The sequence below is a fragment of the Podarcis erhardii genome, assembly GCF_964252035.2.
Source record: "Podarcis erhardii genome assembly, chromosome: 5".
Lineage (NCBI taxonomy): Eukaryota > Metazoa > Chordata > Lepidosauria > Squamata > Lacertidae > Podarcis > Podarcis erhardii.
The window spans coordinates 22418826-22445534 of record NC_138509.1 but is presented as its reverse complement, the minus strand read 5'-3'; the positions used below and the strand labels follow the sequence as shown (position 1 = coordinate 22445534).

The following is a 26709-nucleotide window of genomic DNA, read 5'->3' as shown; positions in this document are numbered from 1 at the left end:
TTTAAAATGCATCTCTGGGTTATTTGTGGGGCATAGGAATTTGTTCATTCCCCTCCCCCTTCAAAATATAGTCCCCCCCCCCAAGGTCTGAGGGACAGTGGACCGGCCCCCTGCTGAAAACGTTTAACCAATTTACCACCCATCTGAGCCTTGTGCAATAGGGGCCAAGCCCCTTCTAGCCAGATTTCACTGGTGCGGGAGTGTTGCTGAAGAAGCCTTGCATAAAGTTGTTACTTTGAGGAGCAAATTCAAGAAAAGGTTCTACTTTCTTGCTCCTCCTTCCTCATCTGTGCTTATTTTCAATTTCCTTTCTTGTTTAAAGGCCCATGTTCAGAGCTGGAATCTGTGCATGATTTGTCCTTTCACTTTGGGTCAGAATTGCCGAGTGCACTTTGAAAATGCTTTTGCTCCACATGGCAAGCAACCCAATAGCCTGTCCAAGTGCCACGAATTTGCTCTGGCTACTAGATCAGCTTGGCATTTTGGTACAGTAAAAGGCTTAATTGTGCTATTATTGTGAAAGTGCTTATTGTCTCCTGGCTGATTATATTTGTGCTTGTTGTTAGAGCAATTACTGAAAAGCACTTTTGAGGCATGTAGTTAAATAAATTAATGAATAATGATAGCATTTAAAAATAATCTTTTGTTCAAATTTTCCAATTATTCACAGTTTCATGGAGAAAATCAACTGTCAAATGCAATTACCTAGCCACTCACTAGCAATTTTCCACTCCTACCTCCCAAGGCTGGCTGTCCTAAAGAAATCAATGGAGACAGCATGGTCCAAACACAGAGGAGACTGGCCTCACAGCCAATTTCAACCCCTCACACTGTCATGGAATCAGCAGTGTGATCTTGGTTGGTCCTGTTTCCTAGTTTGTTTAAGAGAGGATTGCTGCCTTCATCTGCGAAACACTTTGATAGCTAGTGGAGGAAAGGCACTAATAGAAATGGTAGCTAAGGGTGACGTTTAGAATAGGAAGTGAACCACAGTTCAGCAACAAATCATGTGCTTTGCCTGCATAAAGTTCCAGGTTCAATCTCTAGCAGACTTCCAATTAAAAGACTGCATATAGCACAGTTGGAAAATACTCCTTCCTGGATGGCAAAACTGCCACCAGTTACAGTAAGTGACGGTGGCCGTTGTTTCAGACAATGATATGAAACACAGATGGGTGTTCCCCAGTATAACTTTGCTGGAAGTGAAAAACTCTCCTCTAATGTTCTTATGTCTCTCAAAAGTGACAAATCCACATAGCCACTAATCCTGCCCAGGGCTGTGGCATGAGGGGTCATGGAACAGGGAGGCCATAGACCAAGGTGCATGATTTTGAGGGGTCATGAATCAGGTGCCCCCATGCAGGTGCATGGCCCGGGCACCAGCAAATGCTGCTACAGCACTGATCCTGCCTGTTCCATCATGTATACCCTCTGCTCAGTGCTGAAATGAAATTTCATTCACCCCTTCTTCCATCTTGATGGAACCATGCATGATACCATGAGGGATTAGGCTAGAAAGAGATTGGGGGGGGGCATTAAAATTCTCAGATGGTACAGAGGTTCAACCTTTGTCCATTAGATATTGAGCCGGGAAACTGCATTTGTAGCTCACCTGAATGTGACAGAGAGTTGGAGCTAGTAAAGAGTAAACCTTTAAAACTACCTGGACTTTATAGTTATGGCTATGTGGGATGGAAGTCAATGTGGTGCTAAGAAGATTGTTCCATCAGCACAAGAATCTTTGTGTGCCTGATGGAACAATCTTCCCTCTCCTCTAACTGCATACCATTCTCTTACAATTTTAATAGATTGGTTCTTATTTGCAAAAGTTTCTTAAGTTTCCATTCATGAGTAGGGAGCTGATGTTTGGAGCAAATAACACTAAGGTACCTTTCGGTTACCTAGCAGTTCAAAAGCACGTCAAAGTGCAAGTAGATAAATAGGTACCACTCCGGCGGGAAGGTAAACGGTGTTTCTGTGTGCAGCTCTGGTTTCGCCAGAAGCGGCTTAGTCATGCTGGCCACATGACCCGGAAAAACTGTCTGCGGACAAACATCAGCTCCCTCGGCCAGTAAAGCGAGATGAACGCCACAACCCTAAATTCGTCCGTGACTGGACTTAACTGTCAGGGGTCCTTTACCTTTAACTTTACCTTTCAGTTATGTACTTTGCCAAAACCAAAACTGTACATTTTAACCGCTCCTTCAGGAAAGATAATTGGAGCGTAAAGGGAAACGCCATTGAACAGACTAAGATCTTCCAATACCTAGGCATTACTTTCATTATAATGCCAAATTGTCAACACACCTGACCACATCAGCTATATCAGCAGGAAGAAGTGCAAATGCCATCCTTAGATTATTCAGAAGGAAAGGAGCTGGCTTCCTCCCGATGGCCCTTAAAGTTTTCCAGGCAAAATCGTTAGCCCAACTCCTGTATGGCTCTCAAATTAGCCCTTCTACCAACCTTAAGACCCTTGAAACAGTACAATCAAAATTCTTAAGATCATTATTTGCTACCCCAAAGTGTACACCTAATGCAGTCTTAAGGCAAGAGGCAGGACTGCCCAGAGTGGAATTAAAAGTCTGGGAGCAAGCAATATCCCTCTGGTTGAAAATCCATTACAATCCTAAGGGACTGTTACCTTACTTCCTGGCTGCAGTTCCCTATCCTCCTTGGCTTATGCAAATAACTAACAAGATCAAACAAATTGGCCTAAACCCTGAAAATCTTCTTATTGGAACTCTGAACAAGGCTAAAGTAATTATCACTCAGAGACTCTACGATGTCGAATTGCAACAAGAAGACGCCCTACTCCCGGAGACGTATAGATCTTTAAAAGCTTGGTCTAATTTTTCAGCTGCCCCTTACTTAACTAACATCACTAACGAAGCTTATAGATGGGCTTTCTCCAGAGCCCGCTTTGAGACAATGCCCTCAGCAGTGCTGTACGGCAAATTTACGCGGGTACCAATGCATGCGCGTCTCTGCCCCTGTATGTCTAATAAGGTAGAATCTGTCACTCACATCCTTCTATTTTGCGAATTCTATAGTGAAGAACGAGTTCAACTTATTTTGCCGCTTTAATCAAAATTTATACCCCTTCAACATTATTTGGAATCCTCCCCCGAAATTCTACGAAAATACCTTCTGGAAGATTCCTCAAGCTCAATATCATATGAGGTGGCCAAATTTTGCACTTTAGCAATCAGGAAGCGTAAATCTCTTTTGTTGAATGGCACACTGCGAAGCTCCCTTGTGTAATAATTTTCTTTTTTTCTTCTTCTTGATGCTGTTGTTGATTTCCTCTTGTTTGATCTTGTGGTGTTCTGTGTCACTGGCTTTTGCCGCAATAAAACTTGACTTGACTTGACTTGAGTTATGTACTTCCATGACTATATATTGGCTTTCAATCAATTAATACTTATTTATTCCCTTTCCAATACAAATGTGCTTCACTGAGAGGAACATACAGCGTTACATACATTTCCATGGAGATGAAAATAAGACAAAATATTGTCACAGAATATTAGCAGCTCAAGAAGAATGCTAGGCTGCATCCTTTGTGCATGCACACGAAAGCTCATACCAAGAACTGACTTAGTTGGTCTTTAAGGTGCTACTGGAAGGAATTTGTTTTGTTTTGACTATGGCAGACCAACACGGCTACCTATCTGTAATTGTTTTCTATGTACAAGGAATATTCTTGTAGGCAAGAGCTATGGGTGGACTGAGCAGCCTAATTCAAATGTTTTGAAAGTATGCACAAAAAGTATTTAAGTTGTACACAGTTGGTATACACTTTTAATGTAAAATACATCTTTGTGGACTTTCTACATGCCAAAACTTCATTACAAAATTCAGATAAATGTGCAATCCGACTGGGAGTTACCTTCTGATCTACAAGCAAGTTCAAGCGGGTTGGTTCAAGTTAGCCCACTGAGGAAAGCCAACCAAAGAATTTCTCCCCCATCAATTGTAGGGGCATACTGCACAGTAATGTGATTTGAAGAAAAACTGCCTTTTTAAAGTCTTAGTGGCACTCAATCACAGGTCCATCCCATCCCATCCCATTGCATGCCATCTCTAGCTTTTCAGTTCTCCCCAATAATAAATTCATAGGAACCACACATATCTGGTCCATACTGTACTTCTGAAGTCATTTCCAACAGAAAACACACAGCTCTGTTTCTCCATAATATCTGAATCAGGAGAGATTGTTAAAGCTCTAGACTGATTTCTAAATGCAGTGGTGGATCTGAGGAGGGCCAATAAACTGTGCTTGAATCCAGAAAAGATGGGTACTCTTGGGGTAGGTTGTTCTCATGTCTGAAAAATGCCCATTCTGGACAGAGTCACACTCCGGATGCAGGAGCAGATACATAGCTCTAAGGTACTCCTGAACACATCATTGTCACAAGAGGCCCACGTATCCTCTTTGGGTAGGTGAGCCTTTACCTGCTTTGCCTGGTTCACCAAATATGAACATTCTTGGAGTGCGATAGCCTGACCACTGTAGACCATACACTGGTAACCTTGAGGGTGGATTACTGCAGTGAACTCCATGTAGGGTTTCCCTTAGACCTGGCCCAGAATATCCAGATGGGGCAGAATGTGGTGGCTAGACTGCTGATGGGGAACACATAGCCACCAAAATGGGACAAAACTGTTAAAACATCCCCATCTACTACTGAGCCTGGTTCAAGTTCCCTGTATTAATTTACAAATCCCTAAACAGGTCCAGGGTTTTTACTGATTTATAATTTTTGGGAAATGCTTTGATTTTTGAAAATTTTATATATATATATATAGGAAATAGGGCTAGACAATGCTGACTTCGAGACTGGTATCTGAGCATAAGGAGAACCAAAGACTCATCTATTCTGGCACCCTATTCTCACAGGGCCCAACCAGATTAAGAAAATAGTCGCCATCAAGAATACAGAAGCTGGCTGTCCCTGAAATCTGAAATGTGTACCTAATTTTCTCTTAGAAAATAAAGAATGAAAAGGCTCTTAAATGTTATATAATTAGGTATGTCTGTTACTTCCTAAATATAGTGTTGCCGATCATAAGTATTAGTTCCACATCTTACAGTGTGAGAAGTATAATGTCAAATGTAACCCTCCTAATCTGAACCTTCAGTGAATTTAGGGAGCTCACAATTTATTGAGCAATTTGAAAGAAGAATGCAAATGAGAAAACATGCCATTTTAAAGCGCCGTGTGAAGTGCTGTGTCACAGATGAAAAACACCTCTTGAAAGCAAACATCCATGTTTTTAACCTTGCATGCAGATTTGATAATCAAGCTATTGAAGCTTTCGTTGGCACAGAGGTGAGCGAGGGAAGAGAAGGAGGACTGTGGTATTTTTTAACTGCAGTTATGCAAACACCTGAAAACATAAATGAGGCTAGCTGAAGTGAAAAGCAAATTTGCAATGCATTTAAAACAAGCTGCAAAAAGGAAGTGGGATTATAGTCACTTCCTTGCATTTACATAGCATGGTCTCTTGAAAACAAGATCCCAAAGGGACATTGAATTTGGCACATATGTACAGAAGGGTCTTTCTGCTGTGCAAATCCAGCCTGTCAGAGCGCTAAGGTACCATAGTAAACCAAGCTATGGGTAGAAATGATGGGGGGGGGGAGAGTCCTAATCTACCACGGGGTGGCAACCTATGGCCATAGGTAGTGCTATTTTTCTAGAAAAAGAGGTGCCAGAACTCAACATAAACGCCTCCCTTGTTCTCTTATAATGGCAATGGCGCCCACCTGAGAGGCGTCAAGACTGAGTTCTGGTGAGTTCTGGCTGAAAAAATGCCCAGGCCCTAGGCCTAATGCTGAAAGCTGCCTGCAAGTGATCAGTTCAGACTGCTGGCAAGATCAATCAAGTTTTGGTTCCAGCAGTCTGCTGGGCAGGGAGGAAGGGCGTTTGGTGGGGAGAGGGAGAAAAGAGAACAGTAAAGAGAGAAATACAGCCCTCCTTGGGTTCTGGCCATGCTCACTTTTTTGAGGGGGGGTGGATGCCAGATCTTATCTGACACAGTGCTAACCAGAACAGCTTCCATTTTGTAAAACTGTATTTTGCAGCTGCTGGTGGCCATTTAAGTTGTTGTTTTCTTAACCTCTAAATTACCCAGAGCAGTATTATTTGGGATCAGCTTGTGGGGGGAAACCAGCACTTTGCGAATGAGGCCCTCAGAAAAGCATAGAGAGGCAATGTAGTCGGGGCAATGTGACTGGACCATCCGCTTGCCATTAACAGTCCGACTGCTGTGTTGTGCACCAGCTGCAGGTTCTGGAGCCACATATAGCACATTGTAATGTAATGTAATCTGGCGGTTACCGGAGCATAGACTACTGAAGCCAGGCTATTCCACTTTCAATCAGGGGAATTATAAATGCTATGAGAGGTCTAGAATCTTTGAACAGAAAGGAGTCGGCACCCTAACAGTCCCCCCCTGGGGGCAGAGGAAAGCCCCCACAAATGAGCCGCAGTCCTCACTAAGTGGCCCACATGAGGGGTAGCAAGTTATCATTATTAAGGTTATTATGACTGTAACTATCAGGGAGGGCAAGCAGATGTCTTAGATTGTCTCTAACGATGGCTCAACTTGTTGAAAGGCAGTTTAAGTTTGGTGAGTGGATGAAACAGCAGGGCAAACCGGTCTTTAGTTTTCAGGGAAAGATCTGTCCAGGCAAAAGCTCTTTGTGTGCCCAAAGTGCAGCCTATGCTGTTATGCAAAGTAACCTTCAAGTAGAACGCAACCTTCAATTACGAGATAGTCAATTGCAATGCATAATCAAGGCACCCCATTAATCTTGTCTTTCCGGGAGGTGAGAAGAAAGAGAAACGAACTATCAACGCCAGTAAAATGGAGCATTAAAAAACTGAGATGGAGAATATTCTTGCTTGGAATCCCACTACCTCAATGCATCTGTTCATGGAAAGGCAATGACATTTCTAAGAAAAACAACAACAAAAATATTGAAGGGCTGAAGCAGTAGGAGTGTGTGTGTGTGTGTGTGTGTGGTTTTAGATGATATTACTTTTATGTATCCTATCAGTATCAGTACCATGGTTCATGGAAAGAACCCAATTACTTTAAGAGCATAAAAGAACAGGAGATGTGGCTCAAAAATATTGATGGGGAGCTTGGCACTAGAATCATACAACCAACTCTGTGTCATCTGCATTGGTTCTGATTTGTTTCTTGGTTCAGAGTGTGATAGTGTCAACCTCTGAAGCATTATGCAGCCCAGGACAAGGTTACTTCCAGAAAGGCCTTCTGTCCAATCTTTAAGGTCATTGCATGAGACCCTGATCATAATCACATGTTGATTTCTGCTATTGAAGGCAAATGAACGGGGATCAATAACGGAAGATAGCAACTCTAATTACAGTCCCACAATCCAACCTGGGGCTCTGATTCAGCACCCCTTCAATTATGCTGACCCATCCTGGGTCCACTTAGGAACCATCTGCCTCGAGACCCAAGTTCTGAATTAGTTCTGGCTAATGTTTAATTTGGAGTTTCTTACATAGCCAGCATATAATTGAAAACCTTGTGTGGAGATAACTAAATGTGTCTTTTCTCATAGCCTGCTGTTTTGCACCATAAAGCTATATAGTTCCCAAAGACATTGAGCCAACATGGCTGGCTGTTCAAGGCAACTTTTTTTTCTACATCCCATTTTGCTCCCTGAAGTTTTCCTATAAATTTTACATCGATTCAGATGCTGGCGTTTACTATGGCAAACCACGACAAGACAGCATAATAAAGCTCCAATTTGCACTGTTTTAACAAAGACCGTTGGACAAATAAAATGATTCTGTTCAGGTTTTTTTTCAATTCCACAGCACCACAGGTGCAAATTAGTGGCACATCTGGGGGTGACGAGAACCCAAACCATCAGTATTAAAGCATTCAACCAGTGAATTAAGGATGGAGGTTGGCAAAGTTACTTACATTTTGCAGCTGGACTCGGCTTTCGGCCCTGGTCTCTGATTTTGCCATCATGCTGGAAGCATTAAGGCTGTAGGTTTTCCCATTTCGTGTCTCTTTCAGCTGTTCCTGAATAAGTTTTGTTTGCTTTCTGCAAAGAAGAAGAAAAAAAACAAAAAGATGTCCAGATGAAGATGGGCAGTGATTATTATTTTTGTAATCTCAATTATTCTAATGTGGTTTCTGGTTCCAACTGTCCTAATATTTTCAATGACCACAGACTAGAACCGAAACCTTTGTGAAGGCAAGTCCAGGCAGGTCAGAACAACTTGTTCTCAGTAATGCAGGGTTTATGCTGAAATGAGGGATGAGTGAATCTGTCCCTTTCAGCATTTCATTTTCCCAGTCTTACTTTCATTTCTCCTCATTTTCACATCAGTTTGCATTTTAAAAAAGAAATAAAATAAAATTCATGACAACTTGTAAATTCATTTAAAAAACATTAAAATTACGGTAATCAGCATCTTAGTGCAAAGTTCTCCTAATATACACAGTTTAGCTGTGATGTGCACATTCCCCAAGGCTTGTGTATATTGACCAGGAAATATGCAATATCTGTATTGCACATTAACAGTATCTAGTTGTTAATGCACATTAACCACTGAACTTCTATTCATCTGAACATCTGTTATTACCAACAGTAGAGCTGTATGCATTTGTGGACAGAGAAATTGGGGGAAGTACTTCAACAAAATGCTAGAGCAGCAAGGGAGAAATTCCCCTACAGTTTCTCAGGGGTGGGGAACCTTTTTATTTGTTTCTTTGATTCTTTTTCATTGCTGCTGCAAGTGGTTACAGCAGCAATAAGCATATTGGCAACCTGGCCACCATTCTGCATCCTTCACAGTGCTCTGCAGCCTGGGTTGTTCTGGAGCATTGTGTGGGGAAATGGGGGGAAATCAGATAAAATTGTGCAAAGTGCCGTTTTGGGGTAGGGGGGGGACATGTTCTCAGAAGAATACGTCTCATCTTAGCAATAAATAAGCTTTCCTTTTTTGCAATTCACACTAGAAGTATGGCTCTATCTGCAACCATGCCTGAAGCTTGATCTATAATGTGTAACAGAATTAACACAATTTCACTGCAAGTGAAATTCCACTGCGGAGTATGCTTATTTGGAGCTTTATTACAAACATCCATTTTAAAAGAATTGGGGAACAAAAAATCATGGTTCATGGGAATTATATGAATTGCATGCTTTATGTGCTTTTTAAAAATAGTTGTTTTTATTAAAGGATTTCCATAGTTATCAAGCGTACATACAACATCCCTGTTTTCCATTCACATAGCCCTTCCTACAGATCAGTTACATCTGATGTGAGACACTACTGTCATAGACACTGTGAGTTTGGTGCGGGGTGGAGGGAAAGAGAAAAAGAAGTGGCTTTTCTTTCTTTTATGTGCTTTTTAATTACATCTCTCACTTTTCAAGCATCAGTACACTGCTGGCTGTCACTGTACAGTGGTACCTCGGGTTAAGTACTTAATTCGTTCCAGAGGTCCATTCTTAACCTGAAACTGTTCTTAACCTGAAGCACCACTTTAGCTAATGGGGCCTCCTGCTGCCACTGCGCCGCTTCTGTGCGATTTCTGTTCTCATCCTGAAGCAAGGTTCTTAACCCGAGGTACTATTTCTGGGTTAGCAGAGTCTGTAACCTGAAGTGTATGTAACCTGAAGTGTATGTAACCCGAGGTACCACTGTATATCTATCTACACACACAAACTCAAACCTGCCACATCTGTGGCTGATTTAAGAGTGTAAACTGCCAGAGCGGCTTGACTTCTATTATGATGTCAGAAGATCATTGTGAGACAGTTCTGTTCTCATGTTCTGATGTGCTGGCTGGGAACTGTCCATTCAATTTGAAAACACTTGAGCTAATTTGGTCATACATTTCATGTCCCCACCCATTTCTGGACCGTTCTAGTAATCAGAATATCTGAGGAACGTAGGAAGCTGCCATATATTGAGCCAGGTCAGCATTGTCCAGAATGACTGCCCACAGTTCTCCAAGCTTTTGGACATGAGACATTCTCAGCCCTGCCTAAAGATGCCACATGGAACTTGGGAGCCTTCTGCATCCAGAGCACATGCTTTTGAGCAGTAGCCCTTTTTGGATGTTGTGAGCTAGTTTCAGATGCTTAGCTGGTGAGAGAATATCACAGCAATTTCGAGATTGCTGCGGACGAGTCTTATATAAAAGTATTTTGTTCCCCGACCACCACAGTCAGTAGATGGAGTTCACCTTCAGGTATTTCTCGCCTCAAAACAGCTTCACCTGATTACTTTTTCCTCAGAGGATGCCCTATCTGTGACTGAAAGCTTAGCTTGGGGAAAGTGTTTTTCAAATGGAAAAATGACCAAAGGGAAAGGGGTTAAACCGCTTTTTTACACCCACCCTTCTTTCCCTGAGACTTGCAAGCTTGCACAGGCTGATTTTTGCCACAAAAATCCACCACACAGAGCCTGCTGCAATGTACAACTTGAGGCAAAGTGAGACAGTTGGTCCCAACCATTTTTTTATTTGTTACACTGACTGCTTGAAATGTGGCTCATAAAGGTAAAGGGTAAAGGGACCCCTGACCATTAGGTCCAGTCGTGGCCGACTCTGGGGTTGTGGCACTCATCTCGCTTTATTGGCTGAGGGAGCCGGCATACAGCTACATTCAAAGGTGAAAATGGGCGGTCCCAGGCCAATGTTGTTAATGTTTGGGGGGACGGGACAAACAAACAACAACCAGCAAATGATGACATCTGGCAAAATGCTATTGTCAACATGGAGGGATGCTTGTCCAAAATGAGGGGAGATGTATTCACAAGCGTAGGGAACTGCTGGGTCTGTTTGTCCATGTAGCTTAGTTTTGCCTGTGTTGACTAGTTTGTTGCTCTCCAAGGTCTCAGAGGTCTTTCTCATCACCTAGTACCTGAGTTTTGTAACTATGCTGAGGATCACCCCTTCTACATGCAATGTATGTGCCACTGAGGACCAACACATGTTCCTCCTTCAGCATCCATTATTATACCTCTGCATTTCTGTCTGCAAATAGAAACCCATTTCTCCAGCTTATGATAATTACAATAACCCAACTTCTACATATAGCCATTACAATATGTATCTGCCATTGCAGATATTTTAAATTTGATTGAGTGTTCCCACAAAGGTCTATCCCTGAGCTCTTGTCCCTTCTTACTGATTATTTCAAAATGTTCATTATACTCATTAGGGGTTGTCAGCATTCACACATTAATGTCAATGTTCACTACGTTATGGGCATTCCCTATACCAATAATATGCCCATATATACTCTGATAGTTCTCCTTCATCTCTCATAATACTAGAACCCTCTAACAAAGCTGAATGTCAGAAGATTCAGGATGGGCAAAAGAAGGTACTTCTTTGCAGCTCATATAGTTAAAGGGTTGAATTTGCTCCCACAAGCTGTAGTGATGCCCATCATCTTGGATGGCTTTAAAATTCAGACAAATTCAGAGATAGCAATGCTATCAGTGGCTAGTACCCACAATGGCTGTGTATTACCTCCACTGTTGGGAGGCAGAAAGACTCTAAATGCCAGTTGTTGGGAATCACAAATGGGGAGAGTGCTGTTTTGTTCATGCCCTACTAGTGAACTCCCCATAAGTCTCTGGCTGGCCACTGTGAGAACAGGATATGGGATCAGATGGGCCTTTGGTCTGATTCAGCAGAACTCTTCTCATGTTCTTAAGAGCCACCCATCATCCAAGAACTGCAAAATTCAGCAATACTAAATTTCAAAAGCTTCTGAAATTTTCACATTTTAGACTCATGACTCAGTCACTTCACATTCTAGATACATATGGGGAGCTATGGTAGATTCTGATAGGACAAGGCCCTATATTGTTGTGATATATGCACATTGACTCCTGGTTTCCTGGTTTAAGAACCATGAAACTGTTGCTTGCATAATTTGCGGCTGATGAACTATGTGCCCTAGCAAGGACAATGAGAGCTACAGAGAAAGCTTTGATTTTATTTGGTCAATGAAGCCAGTTCAATGGTGTGTGTGTGGGGGGCTGTTCTAGTCAATAAAAATTAAGAAATTAAATAATGCATTTGTGGATTTGAGTATTCCAAGGATGCCAACACACAGGTTGTACAACATGTAAGTGTGACATCCGAGAACACAAATTTCCTCCTTCAGAATAATTATCTAAAACACAGAACATAAAATGAAAACATAATGGTTAATCATAAAATAACAGAAAAGTAATCAATGCCTTGTCTAGACAGCATTTTATTGCAATGGGCATAGGACTAATAGGGATATATATTATAAGTTTCTACTTTTTTTTTTTTTGGTGGGCATAAACTGCCAAAGTCAAGTGCACTTAAATTCTACTTATTTCAATGAGGAATAAAATCATGTCCTGAAATTTCTCCCATTGAAATTAATGGAACTTAACCTGTGCTGCATCATTCTCTGACTGCTAAACAGTCCCCAACCATTGTCCATCATTGACTTTTGATGCGGTATGGTTCGTCAGAGAGCTTTTGAGTGGCATACATGTTCCTCTCTCTTCGCAGAAATAGGATAAGAACAGGAGGTGACATAAGGGAAGAAGGACTTGTCCTTTTCAAAGGGCCTAACATTTATCACACAAAAGGCACTCAGCCCAAGAGACATTCAAACCACTTTTTGAATCACCTCCTCCATTTTCTAGGCCCAGTTCCCAGGACAGCAGCCTAAATGTGATGTTTCTCAAGGGCAAAAACGGATTTTGGTGGCTACTAGTAACAAATTTCAGTAGGTTATAGACTTGACTGAAGTAGAAGTGACATCAATTGCACGAATGCACTTAACATGCATATTATTTGTTAGGTAAATTACTGCCATAAGGAATCCTGAAGCATGGGGGGGGGCAGGAGAAGTATAACTCTTCCTTTCCTTGCTAAGTTCCTGGCACAAACTGCTTCTCCGTAGTGGCTGTTTGCCTTTGGAGGAAGCCTACACTGTGGGCAATGGAGGTGTCTCTTGAAATGCAAATAGCCAACGTGGAGAGTTCATTTTCGTCAGAACTGTAACGGGGAAAGGAGTCAAACTATGGCTTCCCCAAACCTGCTGAAGTCCTGAGGCTCCTCTTTACATTAAAAAAATCTGCAAATTAAATGTATTACTGAAATGAACATCACATCTAGGTTGGCTCCAAATGTAATTTTAGTGTGGGCTTGAGCATGCTCAATGGAATTTTTGACTTTTCCTCTTTTAACTGGCAGACCCATGTGCTATGTAAGAAGCTGTTGTGAGGGGAATAGCAACTCAGCACCCATAACAAACTACAGTTCCCAGGATTCTCTGAGCGACACCATGAATGTTTGAAGCAGTATAATACTGCTTTAGAGGTATAGCATGGTCAGATAGGGCCATTCTCTCTCCCTTTCTAAGCAAGCTTGGACCTCCATTATTAACTGCCAGCAGCCCAATCTTGTGAGTGACTGAGCAGTTTGAGCCATATAAACTACCGGGCTCTCTGCATCTTCCGATATATAACCGATAAATCTGTCATGAATCAAAATAGATACGCTCGAGCCAGATGCAGACATTACCATACTATGAATTTATTTATTTTATGGATCACAAAATTGTCACCAGGATGTTCAGCATTGTTTCACCCAAAGCCAGTTTTTGTGATATATGAAAAGCTGGTAGGAAAACAATGCATTTTCATGCCTTTCCAGAAGATCAAAGAAGATTAACCTCTTCAAACCCTTCCCATTCATCTGTGTTCCTGTATGCAAATTCTGATAAATGACATTATGAGTGTCAGTCATGGAGATGGCGGGGGCGTTTTTACATGCAGGGGGTTTTTGGGGGGGAGGGGGAGCATGTTGACTCACAAGGAAATAATGTATATCGGGTCTCTGGTATCTTACTCTCTTCAGAAATAATGCCATGGAGGAAAAACACAGAAGAACTGAAAAGGTGTAAGGATGACAGGACAGAGGCTAGACAAAGGCTCTTACTTTGTTTTGAAGTAGAACGCTGCACAGATCATGCCCACTATGACTATGCCAAAGACGATACAGGAAATAGACAGCACTTGTCGCTGGTAAACCTCTTCGCTCTCTGTGGACAGCAAAATTGAAAATTATGGCAACATTACACAGCAACATCTAGAAATAGGGGAACTTATTATTTTAAGGGTGTGTGAATCAGCATGACACGTTCTTCATACGGAGAACAGGAAGTGTGCAGATTTTGGTTTGGAGAAACCACCCCCGACTTAGGATCCCCACCTGCATGCTGTTATGAGAGACGTGGGTCTGCTGCACTGGCCCAAACAGAATTCTCCCCCCAAGGAGACCCTATAAACATGTAATCAGGATTATGGCATGAAGTGGTGCCATCACATTTTGCGTTTATGTACCCCGGAGGGCAGAGAAACGTATGAACTGGTTATATGGCTCATCAGACAGGAAGTGATCCTACACATCACAGGAGAATAGGGTAGACTTGACATGGGGGCGGGGCTTGTTTGATGTGGCAGTCCTGTATCTCAAGTGACACATCGTCCCATCCTTGGGATGTTATCCTATACACCCCCCACTTGCTAAGGCCTAATGAATTTAAGAGACATGCATGGGACTGTGCTGTTAGTTCCTTATATAAGACTTTGGACTTTCAAGAAAAGGAGCCAACTTCTCGTGAGGTTCCCTTCAGGTGACTGCTGTGGACCTTGAAGAAAACAACTATGAAAACCAAGGGCATTTATCTGATGTGATTATTATCCAATTCTTCAGAAAGCTATATAAATAGTTTCCATAGGGCAGGAGGGAGGTGGTGGGTGAAAGGTTGGAAACAGGACTCTATTTTTAATACTCAGTCATGTTCATCACTTACAAGGCTCATTGGGATTCACTCATTTCATGACCACCACCCCATTCCTTTAAAAATGTACAAGGTGGTTTTGGGGTGTGTTTTTTTTGCTTTGTACTATATAGCACTCCTGCCTAAGCCTCCACGTTGTTCCCCCAGATTCCAAGTGTACAAACAACATAAAACACTGAAAGATTTACAGCGCTGAAAAGAAAGGAACAAAGCCAAACCAAAAAGAAACCCCTGCAGTTTGATAGAGTTGGATGAAAGCCAAAGTCTTTCCATAGTTTCTGATGTGCTCCACTGCACAGGATATTACTTTCATGGGAATTGTGTAGTATATTTTTGGGGAGCAGGGGGTGGCAGGCAAGGAGGGGAAGCAATAGCCTTGGTAAACATCACTGCTGCATAATTAACTTGAAGAGAGGGATGAAATGGAAATCAAGAATATGAGAAAACATTCTGTCTCGTGTGAGGACAAGCAGTTGACAATTAATAGGCAGCTGGAACACCGTATGTGGAAATGAATCAATAATTCTTTAAGTGATTTATTTTAATTTAAAAAGGCTTTCTTAATATACCAACTGAGTATCAAATTGGCTGGATTATATTGCTACCTGTTAACATATGACAGGAATTAAATATAAGGCTTGAAGGGGAAATGTAAAGATTCAAAAGTATGTATGGATGTTATGGGCAAATATTGGGGTGGGGGAGGAACACTTGCTCTGGTCAAGAAATCCAGGCATGCATCTAACTGTGGCCCCATTAATTCCAAATGAGGGAGCAGAATTGAATGAGTGAAAGAAAAAATGACCACTGGATCAGCTGCTCTCATTGAAATGAATGGGGAATCTTTAGGTGACAATGAGGGTCAGCGGGACAACTCAGACTCTCACGCCCAGGAATCAGTGCTGCACCAGAGTAATTGTTTTTGTTGTTTTACAACAGAGTGAAAACCATCCTCCCCATCACAACAATTTGTGTTGATTAAAAAAAAAAAAAAAAAACCATTCTTTTCAAGAGGAAAGATTTAAGCATGCATTTAAGTCTCCCATTTAAATCCATAGGACTGAAAACCATTTCATAAACTGCGAGGCGATCTGCATACAAATTGGATTTGCAACTGAGCGTACACTGGGCAGGGAGCTGCAAGACAACCCTTGTTGTTTGGAGCATGTTACCTATATGATACATGCATTTCCAAACACAAGGTTATCTCATTCACACATTACATTTTTAGGTGCACAATGTGTGCCCTTAGAATTGTTTTACTTTAGGTGAATAGTGCACAATATGTTTTGTTTCAGCTGAATTATATACTTCAAAAAGGTTTAATTCTTTTAAAGTGTTACCAACAACAAAATTACAAAATAAACCTGTTTGAAAAGAGCATGTTTCAAAAACAGCGGTGGATATTTATTTTTCACCCACTCAGGTTCAGAACCACAATCAATAATTGTAGTATATACCCAGACCATACTAGAATCACCCACTGAGTTCAGCAGTAGTTACTTATTCTCTCTCTCTCTCTCTCTCTCTCTCTCTCTCTGTTTTCCCCGACTGTAAGTGCAAAATAAGCAAAAGCTTTTTTAAAAAAGAATAAATGTGCATGGGGTCTGCTTGGCTGTAGGTAAATGATGCAAATGGAAAGGATTAGGATACTGATTGTATGGAAAAGGCTTGAGCAATCTGCCATGACCATGTGGTTGGGTCACTCACAAGCAACCCTCAGCCACATCAGGGCTGCAGCTAGAATGTGGAGGGAGGGAAGTGGGAAGGGCTAACTTCTACCAGGGTTAAGGGCAGCTGGAAAGCAGTGTTCAAGTGGGGGATTGGGAGCTTGGTAAGGGAGGAAGGGGGGTGGATGACGGGGAGCATTCACTAGAGAGGGGTGTCTGGGAGGTGAGGAGTGGAGGAATTCAGGAGGTAGACAAGACTGGAGGCAAGTAGTGTCCTTGAAAGCTGGGAAAGGGGAGGAAGGAAGTGGAAAGGCTATGCCGGCAAAGGTGACAGAGGGGAAGGAGAAAATGGGCTGCAGAGAGTGGTCCGGATCGGGTAGGGCATAGGCGTGTGTTGCAGGAGGAGGAGGAGGAGGAGTTTGGATTTGATATCCCGCTTTATCACTACCCGAAAGAGTCTCAAAGTGGCTAACATTCTCCTTTCCCTTCCTCCCCCACAACAAACACTCTGTGAGGTGAGTGGGGCTGAGAGACTTCAAAGAAGTGTGACTAGCCCAAGGTCACCCAGTAGCTGCATGTGGAGGAGCGGGGAAGCAAACCCGGTTCACCAGATTACGAGTCTACTGCTCTTAAGCACTACACCACACACAAATCTGCCCTCTCAAGGGGAAAATTTGATGGGGGGGGGGGTTGGGCTCGCGTGAGAGTGCAGGGCCAATGAATGCACATCCCGGTTTTCAGCACCAGGAAGTTGGAGGGTATGTAATTGAATCCCTCACATGTCCTTAGCCCTGGGTGGATCTAGACACAGGAAAAACAACGACGCTATAAATAAGTCAGAAATTAGATAAGAAAAAAATCTCTATGGAAAATCACGTTTTGAAATTTCCTGCTCTCTGCCACCATCTGGTGTTGCATGTTTATAGCACATTCAAACCACTGTTTCTTTACTAGTGTAGCCGAGTCCTCAGTCTAGCTTTCAACTGCCTCTTATAGTCAGGGGTATTCTTGACAGCCTCCCTTCTCTCCTAATGGTGGATTCCCCCCCCCCCATCCATTCATAACCCTCTGCTTGCCCTGTTTTTTGTGCCTTTTCCTCCTCTTTACTTAGCATCTGCTATCTGCTTCATCACTAGGTCTTTCCACCTTCCCTGCTCTTCTCCAGCATTAGAACAACTGAACCAACTGCTTGAAGTTGTTAGGGAATCTGCACAAAATCCCTAAGCACAGACTCCAAGGTTTATTGCAGTACAGATTCCAAAATGCTCCTAAATTACACCAAAACTTGAAAAACCAGTGGTTGTTATTTTTGTTTGCTTTTACTTGCTTGTCTTTGGTTTGGTTCTCACACATAAAACACGTTGGAGGGCTAGAAAGTGGTATAAAACTGTTGTTTTAAAAATATAAATAAATAAACTGGAACCTCCTCTCTTGGTCTGAACCTTCATTATTGGGGATCTCCTTCACTAGGTACCTACACATTAATGTAACCCAAAATAAAGAGGCGTCTGTCAGCTATCACCTTGCAGCAGATATTATATCAGGCTGTAACAGAGGAGGAAAGAAAAAGGAGCATTTGTGGTGCCTTCTCTCCTTGAACTTTCCCGTATCAGCTAGTTATCAGAACATCTTCTGATTAAGAACATGAACCTGAGTTCATCCGTTTCCTTCTCCCTCCCTCCCAATCCATTTTCCTTTCACATCTTGTCTTTTTAGAAAGTAAGCCTGAAGGCAGGGTCTGTCTTTGTGTGCATGTGTGAAAGAGATTTTTTAAGCTGCCCAGGAAGCATATTTTTGACTGAAAGGGACAATTAAGATTAAGTAAACAAATATGATTCAATTTCTTTGAAATGATTATCATTCCTATGTCTTCAATGTTCCACAGAGCTTTCAAAAATGAGCATTCAAAAATGAATTTTCCTCTTATACGTGTGTGTTCTACTCTGTGCAAATAAATGGATGGAAGAGATTTTCTATACACCTCAAACTGAATCTTTCTATTGTACATTGGCTTCCTCAAGACTCAGGCACTGTTTGCACAGCAGGATCAATATTTCTTTGCTCTTATATATTTTGTTCTCTTTCCCTCCTTTGCGAGGCACCTCCCTTTTCTTCCACTCACCTCTCCCCCCCCCACCTGAATCCAAATTCCTCATTAAAGATCCCTAATCCTTTCACCGATCTCTTCAATTGCTGATATAGAGCATTTAAATTGCCAGTGACCCAGAGAAGCAAACTCTTCTTTCCGTACACCTCCTCATTCCAATGAGGCGAGTGCATCTAATAAACCAGCCAAGAGAATGAGCATGTTTTGAAATCTTACCTAACTATAGGTGAGATCCAGCAAAATAATCACACCTCATTGTATATTTTGCTGGATTTTGCTAGGAATTACATCTTGAAGAGTTAAACTGTAAAACCCAAACTTTTAAGAAATTGATGCAAGCACAGAGTCTTATCAGGGAATGAGCAGAAAAGGCTACATTTTGTATAATCCAAGTAAATATTCTGCAGGGACTGAACATGCTAACTGCAAATTATGCTGCGTCACATAATTTAAACACACACACACACATACACAAATTTAATTATCTCTGGAAGCGGTTAAGCAATTTAAGTTGAGTAATTAATTAAGCAGAATATGGATTCAGTGACTGGTTGACTGTATCGGTTGCGCAGATACATATTGTCATAAAACGAATAGCAATGGCAAATGGTTTGGGGAATTCAGAGGGCCTACGCACCATGACATCTGCCTTGCTCATTGTGATGATTAAGCTGGTTCTAATATATGCCTAGCATGGCATTTGGCAAGCTATCAAGTCAAGGTGCATGATTTTCTACTATTTGACATTAACAATTAAAGAAAACAAACCACTTCTCCTTAAGGGATGCTTCCACAGCTAAAAGAAAAATGATCCGGAATGCTATCTTGTCACATACACCCAAATTTTACTTTCCCCACAATGCAAATAAAACAGGATTGTAGCTGACCCTGGATCCCTTCCTCCTCAAGTGTCCCTAATTGATGGACCCTATGAGGGTGAAAGAGGAGAGCACAAAATATGGTTTGAAGCTCAACATCAAAAAAACGGAGATCACAGCCACTGGTCCCATCACCTCCTGGCAAATAGAAGGGGAAGAAATGGAGGCAGCGAGATATTTTACTTTCCTGGGCTCTATGATCACTGCAGATGGCGAAAGCAGCCACGAAATTAAAAGACACCTGCTTCTTGGGAGAAAAGCAATGACAAACCTAGGCAGCATTTTAAAAAGCAGAGACATCACCTTGCCAACAAAGGTCCATATAGTTAAAGCTATGGTTTTCCCAGTAGTGATGTATGGAAGTGAGAGCTGGTCACCGAAGAATTGATGCTTTTGAATTATGGTGCTGGAGGAGACTCTTGAGAGTCCCATGGACTGCAAGAAGATCAAACGTATCCATTCTTAAGGAAATCAGCCCTGAGTGCTCACTGGAAGGACAGATCCTGAAGCTGAGGCTCCAATACTTTGGCCACCTCATGAAAAGATAAGACTCCCTGGAAAAGACCCTGATGTTGGGAAAGATGGAGGGCACAAGGAGAAGGGGACGACGGAGGATGAGATGGTTGGACAGTATTCTCAAAGCTACCAGCATGAGTTTGACCAAACTGCAGGAGGCAGTGGAAGACAGGAGTGCCTGGCGTGCTCTGGTCCATGGGGTCACGAAGAGTCGGACACGACTAAACAACAACAACAACAATTCCCTTTTCCGTACAGTTTCATTGCTTTTTGTCTAACCCAAGAGTTATCAAGTGCTACAGCCTACAGCTTAGCCTCTTTCACACATGCTCGCCCACACAGAAATAACAGCCTTCCCTGCATACAGAAAATGGTATATCAAAGTTACAGCCCACCAAGTGCCTTTCTCCCTAATGTACCAGTTTTCATGTGAAAGGATTAAACTTTATTCTGAAGTGCATGGACAGCAGCATGTGATACGTCTCCCCACCAAGATGTGATGTTGGCAGTGTCCCTCGAGAGCCATAAGGCATGGTTTTGCTGCATGCATCGATCAGCTCAAATTCACCTGTGCCATCAAGTGGCCTGCCATTCAGGACTGAGTCACTGCATGATGTGCTGTGCATATACACTTGAATCAAAAGTATTCAAATGCTCATTGCAAATCAATGGTGAGGATTTGCTGAATCTATAATCTGAATTGGAATATAAGAAAGGGAGGTATGAGAAGGTCCGGAAAATAAGTTAAAAGAAAATAGGTAAAGGGAAATTTTATGTGTTTTTTAGTTGTTTTTATATTTTTCTTTTTTGTATTTTTGTATTTTTGTTGTTTCTTTTTTGTGGTTTTATAATGTATTATTCTGGAAAATTTCAATAAATATCTTATAAAAACAAAAACAAATGCTCATTGCAAATCAGATTTCTTATCAAAGTTTACCAGACTTTCAGCTGTTTGCAATGAGCAAAGTGGAGGGGGCAATATTCTTAACAAGCTTTAAATTACCATTCTTGGACACGGTTGGTATTAGATTGCAAAAATGCCATTTCCTTGTGAAGACCTTATATAGTTATACCTTGGAAATCGAATGGAATCTGTTCCGAAAGTAAGGATTTTGGATTCTATTCAACTAACTTTTACTCAGAGCAGATCCACAAAAATTAATGGCCATAAGTATGCCGAGATGGCAAAGCTTACAGGAAGAATTAGAAACCAGGAAGAGGAGGTCTTTAATAAAGAATGGGGGAAGTTTATAATTTATTTGAAAAGCTATTGTAAACAGTTACATACATTGGTAGGATTGACAGAAAACTTGTAGTAAAAATTTGAACTATGGCTTGACAAAGAAGTTATAAAAATAGAGTTATGAAAGCGATGCAGAGGGGGATATCATTACATTAAGATCAACAATGGGGGGAGGGAAGTCAAAAGGGATTATATGTTTATGTATTTAATTCATTTGTTTATGTAAAATAGAAAATGCAAAAATGAAATTTATTTATTTTTAAATGAAATTAATGACCATAATTCACTTAGGTCCATTATTTTCCATGCATCTACTCTGAGTTACTTGAATATGCCCCTTTATAATGAACAGTTTGAAAGCAAAAATAGAAGTGAATTGTTTTTAATTCTGCCTTTGAAGAAGAAATGCAGAAAAAGAAAAAGAAACACTTTGTATTATGACTCAGCTAATTAAGACAGACAGAATTCCATTTGTCAGTAATTAAAACAACAAGGACATTTCTGTCCATGACTGTGTGATCTATTAATTCCTTGGCATATTAAGAAAAATTTTGAAGAGAGTGGAAAACGTTCTACAAGATAGTCGTGTCAAAATGCTTCATGGGTGCAAATTCATACAACTGCAATTCATGGGGTGTGACAGCCCTGGTCTTTCCCGCTGTCAGTCAGCTGATCAGTAGCACAGGCTCATGCCTTCTCTGTAGCTGTCTGGGACACCCAGACCCTCAGATGCAGGGGAGCTTCAACACTCCTTGTAAAGTAACATTCTCACTGGCTGTATTGTGACACCAGTAGAAGTTCAACCAATCACTAGTCTTATTGAGGCAACCAGATCCCCAGCTAGCTTGCAGTAGTGGCTGGTGACCATTTCCAGGAGGAACAGACACAGGAGACCAATGTTAGGTAGAAGCAGAACCAATGGCAGGCAGAGCAAACTAATTCTACTTTTGTGCCTATCTTCCTCCCTGCTGAATTCTACAAGTTCAACACTGAGACATGGAGAAGCTGTCTGGATGGGTCCTGGTAGCTCAGTGCTCCATTCACCCTAACAGGCCAGTCTGAGGGGCGGAGGAAGGGGGCGGTGGGGGCGGTGTGCCCTGGGTGTCATCACTGCGGGGGGGTGTGATATTTGGCGTGCCACCCGCCTGCGACTCCCAAGCCTACCCCTAGCCGTTGGGGAAAGGGGCGGAACTGCACCGCCTTGCTGGCGGCCTCCACCGCTTCCCCCTTCATTTTGTTTTTTTTTAAATAATTTTTATTAAATTTTCCACTTTTATCATATTCACATTTTGTTACATAATTCTATAACTTAATACATTACTCTACAAGAGCATCAACCTCCTTCCCTCGCTCTTTCTGACTTCCACATACCTTTCCATATTCTTCGCTTTTCTATAATCACTTATTTACCTTTTATCATATTATAATATTTCACCTTATTATCAGTAAATCAGTTCCTTATATTTACATTACAAAACATTTCAGTTCAAACCTAAACATTTTCAAATGTTTACAATTTTCTTTCATGTAAGATATAAATTTGTTCCAGTCCTTTTGAAACAGTTTGTCAAGCTGATTCTGGATTTTCCCCATCAACTTGGCCATCCCTACGTACTCCACCATCTTAACCTGCCAGTCTTCCAGTGCTGGAAGTTCCTGCTGCTTCCATTTCTGAGCCAGAAGAGTCCTTGCAGCCCTTGTGGTCTTCTCCCTTCATTTTGACAGCTCGGGGAAGGCTTGGAATTTATATAATTCCCATGAACCATGAACTTTTGTTCCCCTGCTCCAGGGCTGCTTCCGGGGGGGGGGGAGAGCCTCCCCCAAGCTGTCAAAAGGAAGAGGGAAGGGAGGAAGGCTGCTGGCAAAGTGGCGCGGCTCCCTCTCCCCCCCCCCCTGCACCCAGGAAGCAGCCTGCCATGGGCAGCTCGCTCCACCCCACTGGGTATCTCACTCCCTGGAATGCTCACCACAAAGCCCCCCTGGAACACTCACCACACCCTCATGGCCCCACCCCTGGGTGCACAGCATGTGCACCACTCTGGGTGCTGGAGCAGCTAGCTCCGCCTCTGGCCAGCCTCTGCTGATTGTGGAAATGATTAAAAGGACACCTAAACAAATGTAGGGACGTGGGTGGCGCTGTGGGTTAAACCACAAATCCTAGGGCTTGCCGATTGGAAGGTCGGCAGTTCGAATCCCCGTGACGGGGTGAGCTCCCATTGCTCAGTCCCTGCTCCTGACAACCTAGCAATTCCAAAGCACGTCAAAGTGCAAGTAGATAAATAGGTACTGCTGCGGCGGGAAGGTAAATGGCGTTTCCGTGCGCTGCTCTGGTTCACCAGAAGCGGCTTAGTCATGCTGGCCACATGACCCGGAAGCTGTATGCCGACTCCCTTGGCCAATAAAGCGAGATGAGCGCCACAACCCCAGAGTCGTCTGCGACTGGACCTAATGGTCAAGGGTCCCTTTACCTTTAAACAAATGCAAACAGGGCACCCTGATCTTCTATGATGTCCTCAGAATGGAGGACAGGATAAGTAACTCAGAAGCTCCGCAATGGGAAGAGAAAGGATAATGGTCAGAGGCTTTACATATGGGGCTTATGCGAAATAGCGCATTGCAGAGCAACAGGGTCTACACGTTCATGGACCCTTTGAAAAAGTGTTCAGATGTTTGGGAACAAATGGAGAACAGGGAGGACTGAATCCAGCCCCCAACTCCAGAAAAGCTGAGCAGTGGGATTCTGTGTTTTAAAAGAAGGCTACAGCTGTACAATTCCAACTGTGTGCATGGGAATCTTGTGTGCATTTCTTCTCATCTGGCTAGAGAATGGAGTATGTTTGCAGAAGTGTGCTTTGGGGTGCATATTCTCTGAGCTGAAATGGGTCAACGGGAGAATGTGCACCCCCTCAGCGTTTCAGCAATAATTGGCTGCTATTTGTGGTACACCACGCATGCTGCAAAGATAGAGGGCAATATTCTCCTTGGAGACTAATAAAATATATTGCAAAAAAATAAAATAAAAATGGTTTAGGCACTTCAATATTATACTGACCACAACTATCATGCACATCAACCACTGACTTTAAATTATGAGCTACTGATATAATATTTGAACTTTATTGGCTTATAATGAGTTTTTGAGCTGTGACTAAAGCTCAGGCATATAAATTTAATTCTAACAGAGGCTTTGGGAGGGTTTGCTATTTCATTCTATTATCTGTGCTATCAGTGGTTTTATGTATCAGAAATATTTAAAAGATAACACTAAAAAAAGCTAATACAGACTGCACCCAAGTGGATATTCTTTTTTTTTTGTGGGGACGAGGGTTGGAGGGGAATTATATAGCTATATTGCATTTTTAAAAATGTAAATCCATTTTTTAAAATTTCATTTACAGTACCACCTGGGGGGGGGGGGACAGAATCCCTTACAATGCTATTGTGGTTATCTGTCAGACACATTACGTTAGAGGTTGTTTTCCATGGACAAGAGAGACTGTCAGGCAAAAAAATTTCTGACGTTCAACCATTATAAGGATGCAATAATGCATGCATTGTAATTAGTAGTTGGGGGTTCCTACTGAACCCAGTTGTCTTTGTCCATGGAGTTTTCTTGGCAGGGATACTGGAGTGGCTTGCCGGTTCCTGCTCCAGGTGGATCATGTTTGGTCAAAACTCTTCACTATGACCTGTCCATCTTGGGTGCCCTGCTTGGCATAGTTCATAGCTGCTCTTGAGTTATTCAAGCCCTTTGCCATGGCAAGGCAGTGATCTGACTGCAAGAAGATCAAAGCTATCCATTCTTAAGGAAATCAGCCCTGAGTGCTCACTGGAAGGACAGATCCTGAAGCTGAGGCTCCAATACTTTGGCCACCTCATGAGAAAAGAAGACTCCCTGGAAAAGACCCTGATGATGGGAAAGATGGAGGGCACAAGGAGAAGGGGACGACAGAGGACGAGATGGTTGGATAGTGTTCTCGAAGCTACCAGCGTGAGTTTGGCCAGACAGCGGGAGGCAGTGGAAGACAGGAGTGCCTGGTGTGCTCTGGTCCATGGGGTCATGCAGAGTCGGACACAACTAAACAACTAAACAACAACAACACTGAACCCAGGGACCTGAAAATCATAACAATCATGATGATTTAAAAGGTCCTATAGAGTTGTTCATTTTTGAAAGACAAAATTCAGAACCTGAGTGGGCCCAGATGGAGAAAAGAATGGATCCTGGCAGGTAGAGATGCAGAGACCTTGTTGGAAGCCCAGCAGTCAAAACACAAGGGTCATACAAAACCTGTGGTTGATCTAAGGCAGGAATGGTGAGGATCTGTAGCCCTCTAGATGTTTTTGGACTACAACTTCCATAATGCTGCCTGGGACTGCCATGTTGCCATCAATAAATGTTGAGTGAGTGGTGGTTCAAGGGACTAGATGTGCAAGGTTAGTATATTCATGCTTTTCTGTGCATATAACCATTTCATGGTTACAGCTTGCGTACCAATTCTGTATAGCAAATAATAATAATGTGCTACATGTTGTGTGTGTGTATACAAGATTAGGGAACAGAGCCAGAAAGAAGACAACGACAGGATCTTATTGACAGATGGGAACAAGTGCTGAAAAGTTTGGCAACCACTACTTTAAATCTGCAGTCTTTCAAAACTCCATGCATATTAAGGCCGCTTTAATCAACACAAGCTGTATAAATCCAGGGCCGAGTGAATACAGGAAATGATTGCCAAATATTTGACTGAAACAAGAAATGAATTAACTTTCACCAGGCTGATGCCCCTTTTAATTCTGCAAACATTCAACCTTGGCATCAATTACTTGTGTAAATGATTGCAGGGAGGGGAATCTTCAGCATGGACAAGAATGGGCCAATCCTGCATTTTAAACTTGTAGTCATTCACCTCTGACCTGAGTTTCTAGACATGCAGCCTTAAAGTATGGTCATTGATCCAACCAAACTCAGCATTAAGAGTTCTCAGATGACCTGTACACATTCACAACAATGCAGCTACGTGGTCGTATACTGATGTCAATGCATACTGCATGCAATCTGCCAGCTCAGCAGCTGGGACTGCAGGTGCATAGCTCTGTGAAATAAGATGCAAATATGTTGATCAGCTATTTGGAAAGGGAGCTTCCTTATACCAGGTCAGGCTATTAATCTGACTACCCAGTACTGTCTCTTCTTGCCTCCAAGATGTCAGGCAGAGGTCTTTCCAATCTCCCACCGCCCGATCTTTTTAACTGGAGATGCCAGGATTCAATTTGGCATGCAAAACATTTGGTCTTCTGCTACATTACAATATCTTTCTGTTCCCAAACAAAGCACCGGTGGGCTGTATGTTGTTTTACAGGGCTACAAATATGCCCTCTTGGATACTTTGCATGCCCAAGTCTGGAACTGATGTGGC

At 42.2% G+C, this 26709-nt stretch overlaps 1 protein-coding gene across 2 annotated transcripts in view; it reads right to left on the bottom strand.

Moving 5' to 3' along the window:
* Positions 1-26709, bottom strand: part of NRG3 (neuregulin 3) — a 619340-nt gene that overhangs the window by 30668 nt on the left and 561963 nt on the right. For both annotated transcript variants that reach the window (XM_081861189.1, XM_081861188.1), the window contains 2 exons: positions 14011-14113; positions 7972-8098 (listed from right to left, as the gene is read on the bottom strand). In XM_081861189.1, coding sequence (XP_081717315.1) covers positions 7972-8098; positions 14011-14113 — 230 coding nt within the window. The remainder of the gene's footprint in view (positions 1-7971; positions 8099-14010; positions 14114-26709) is intronic.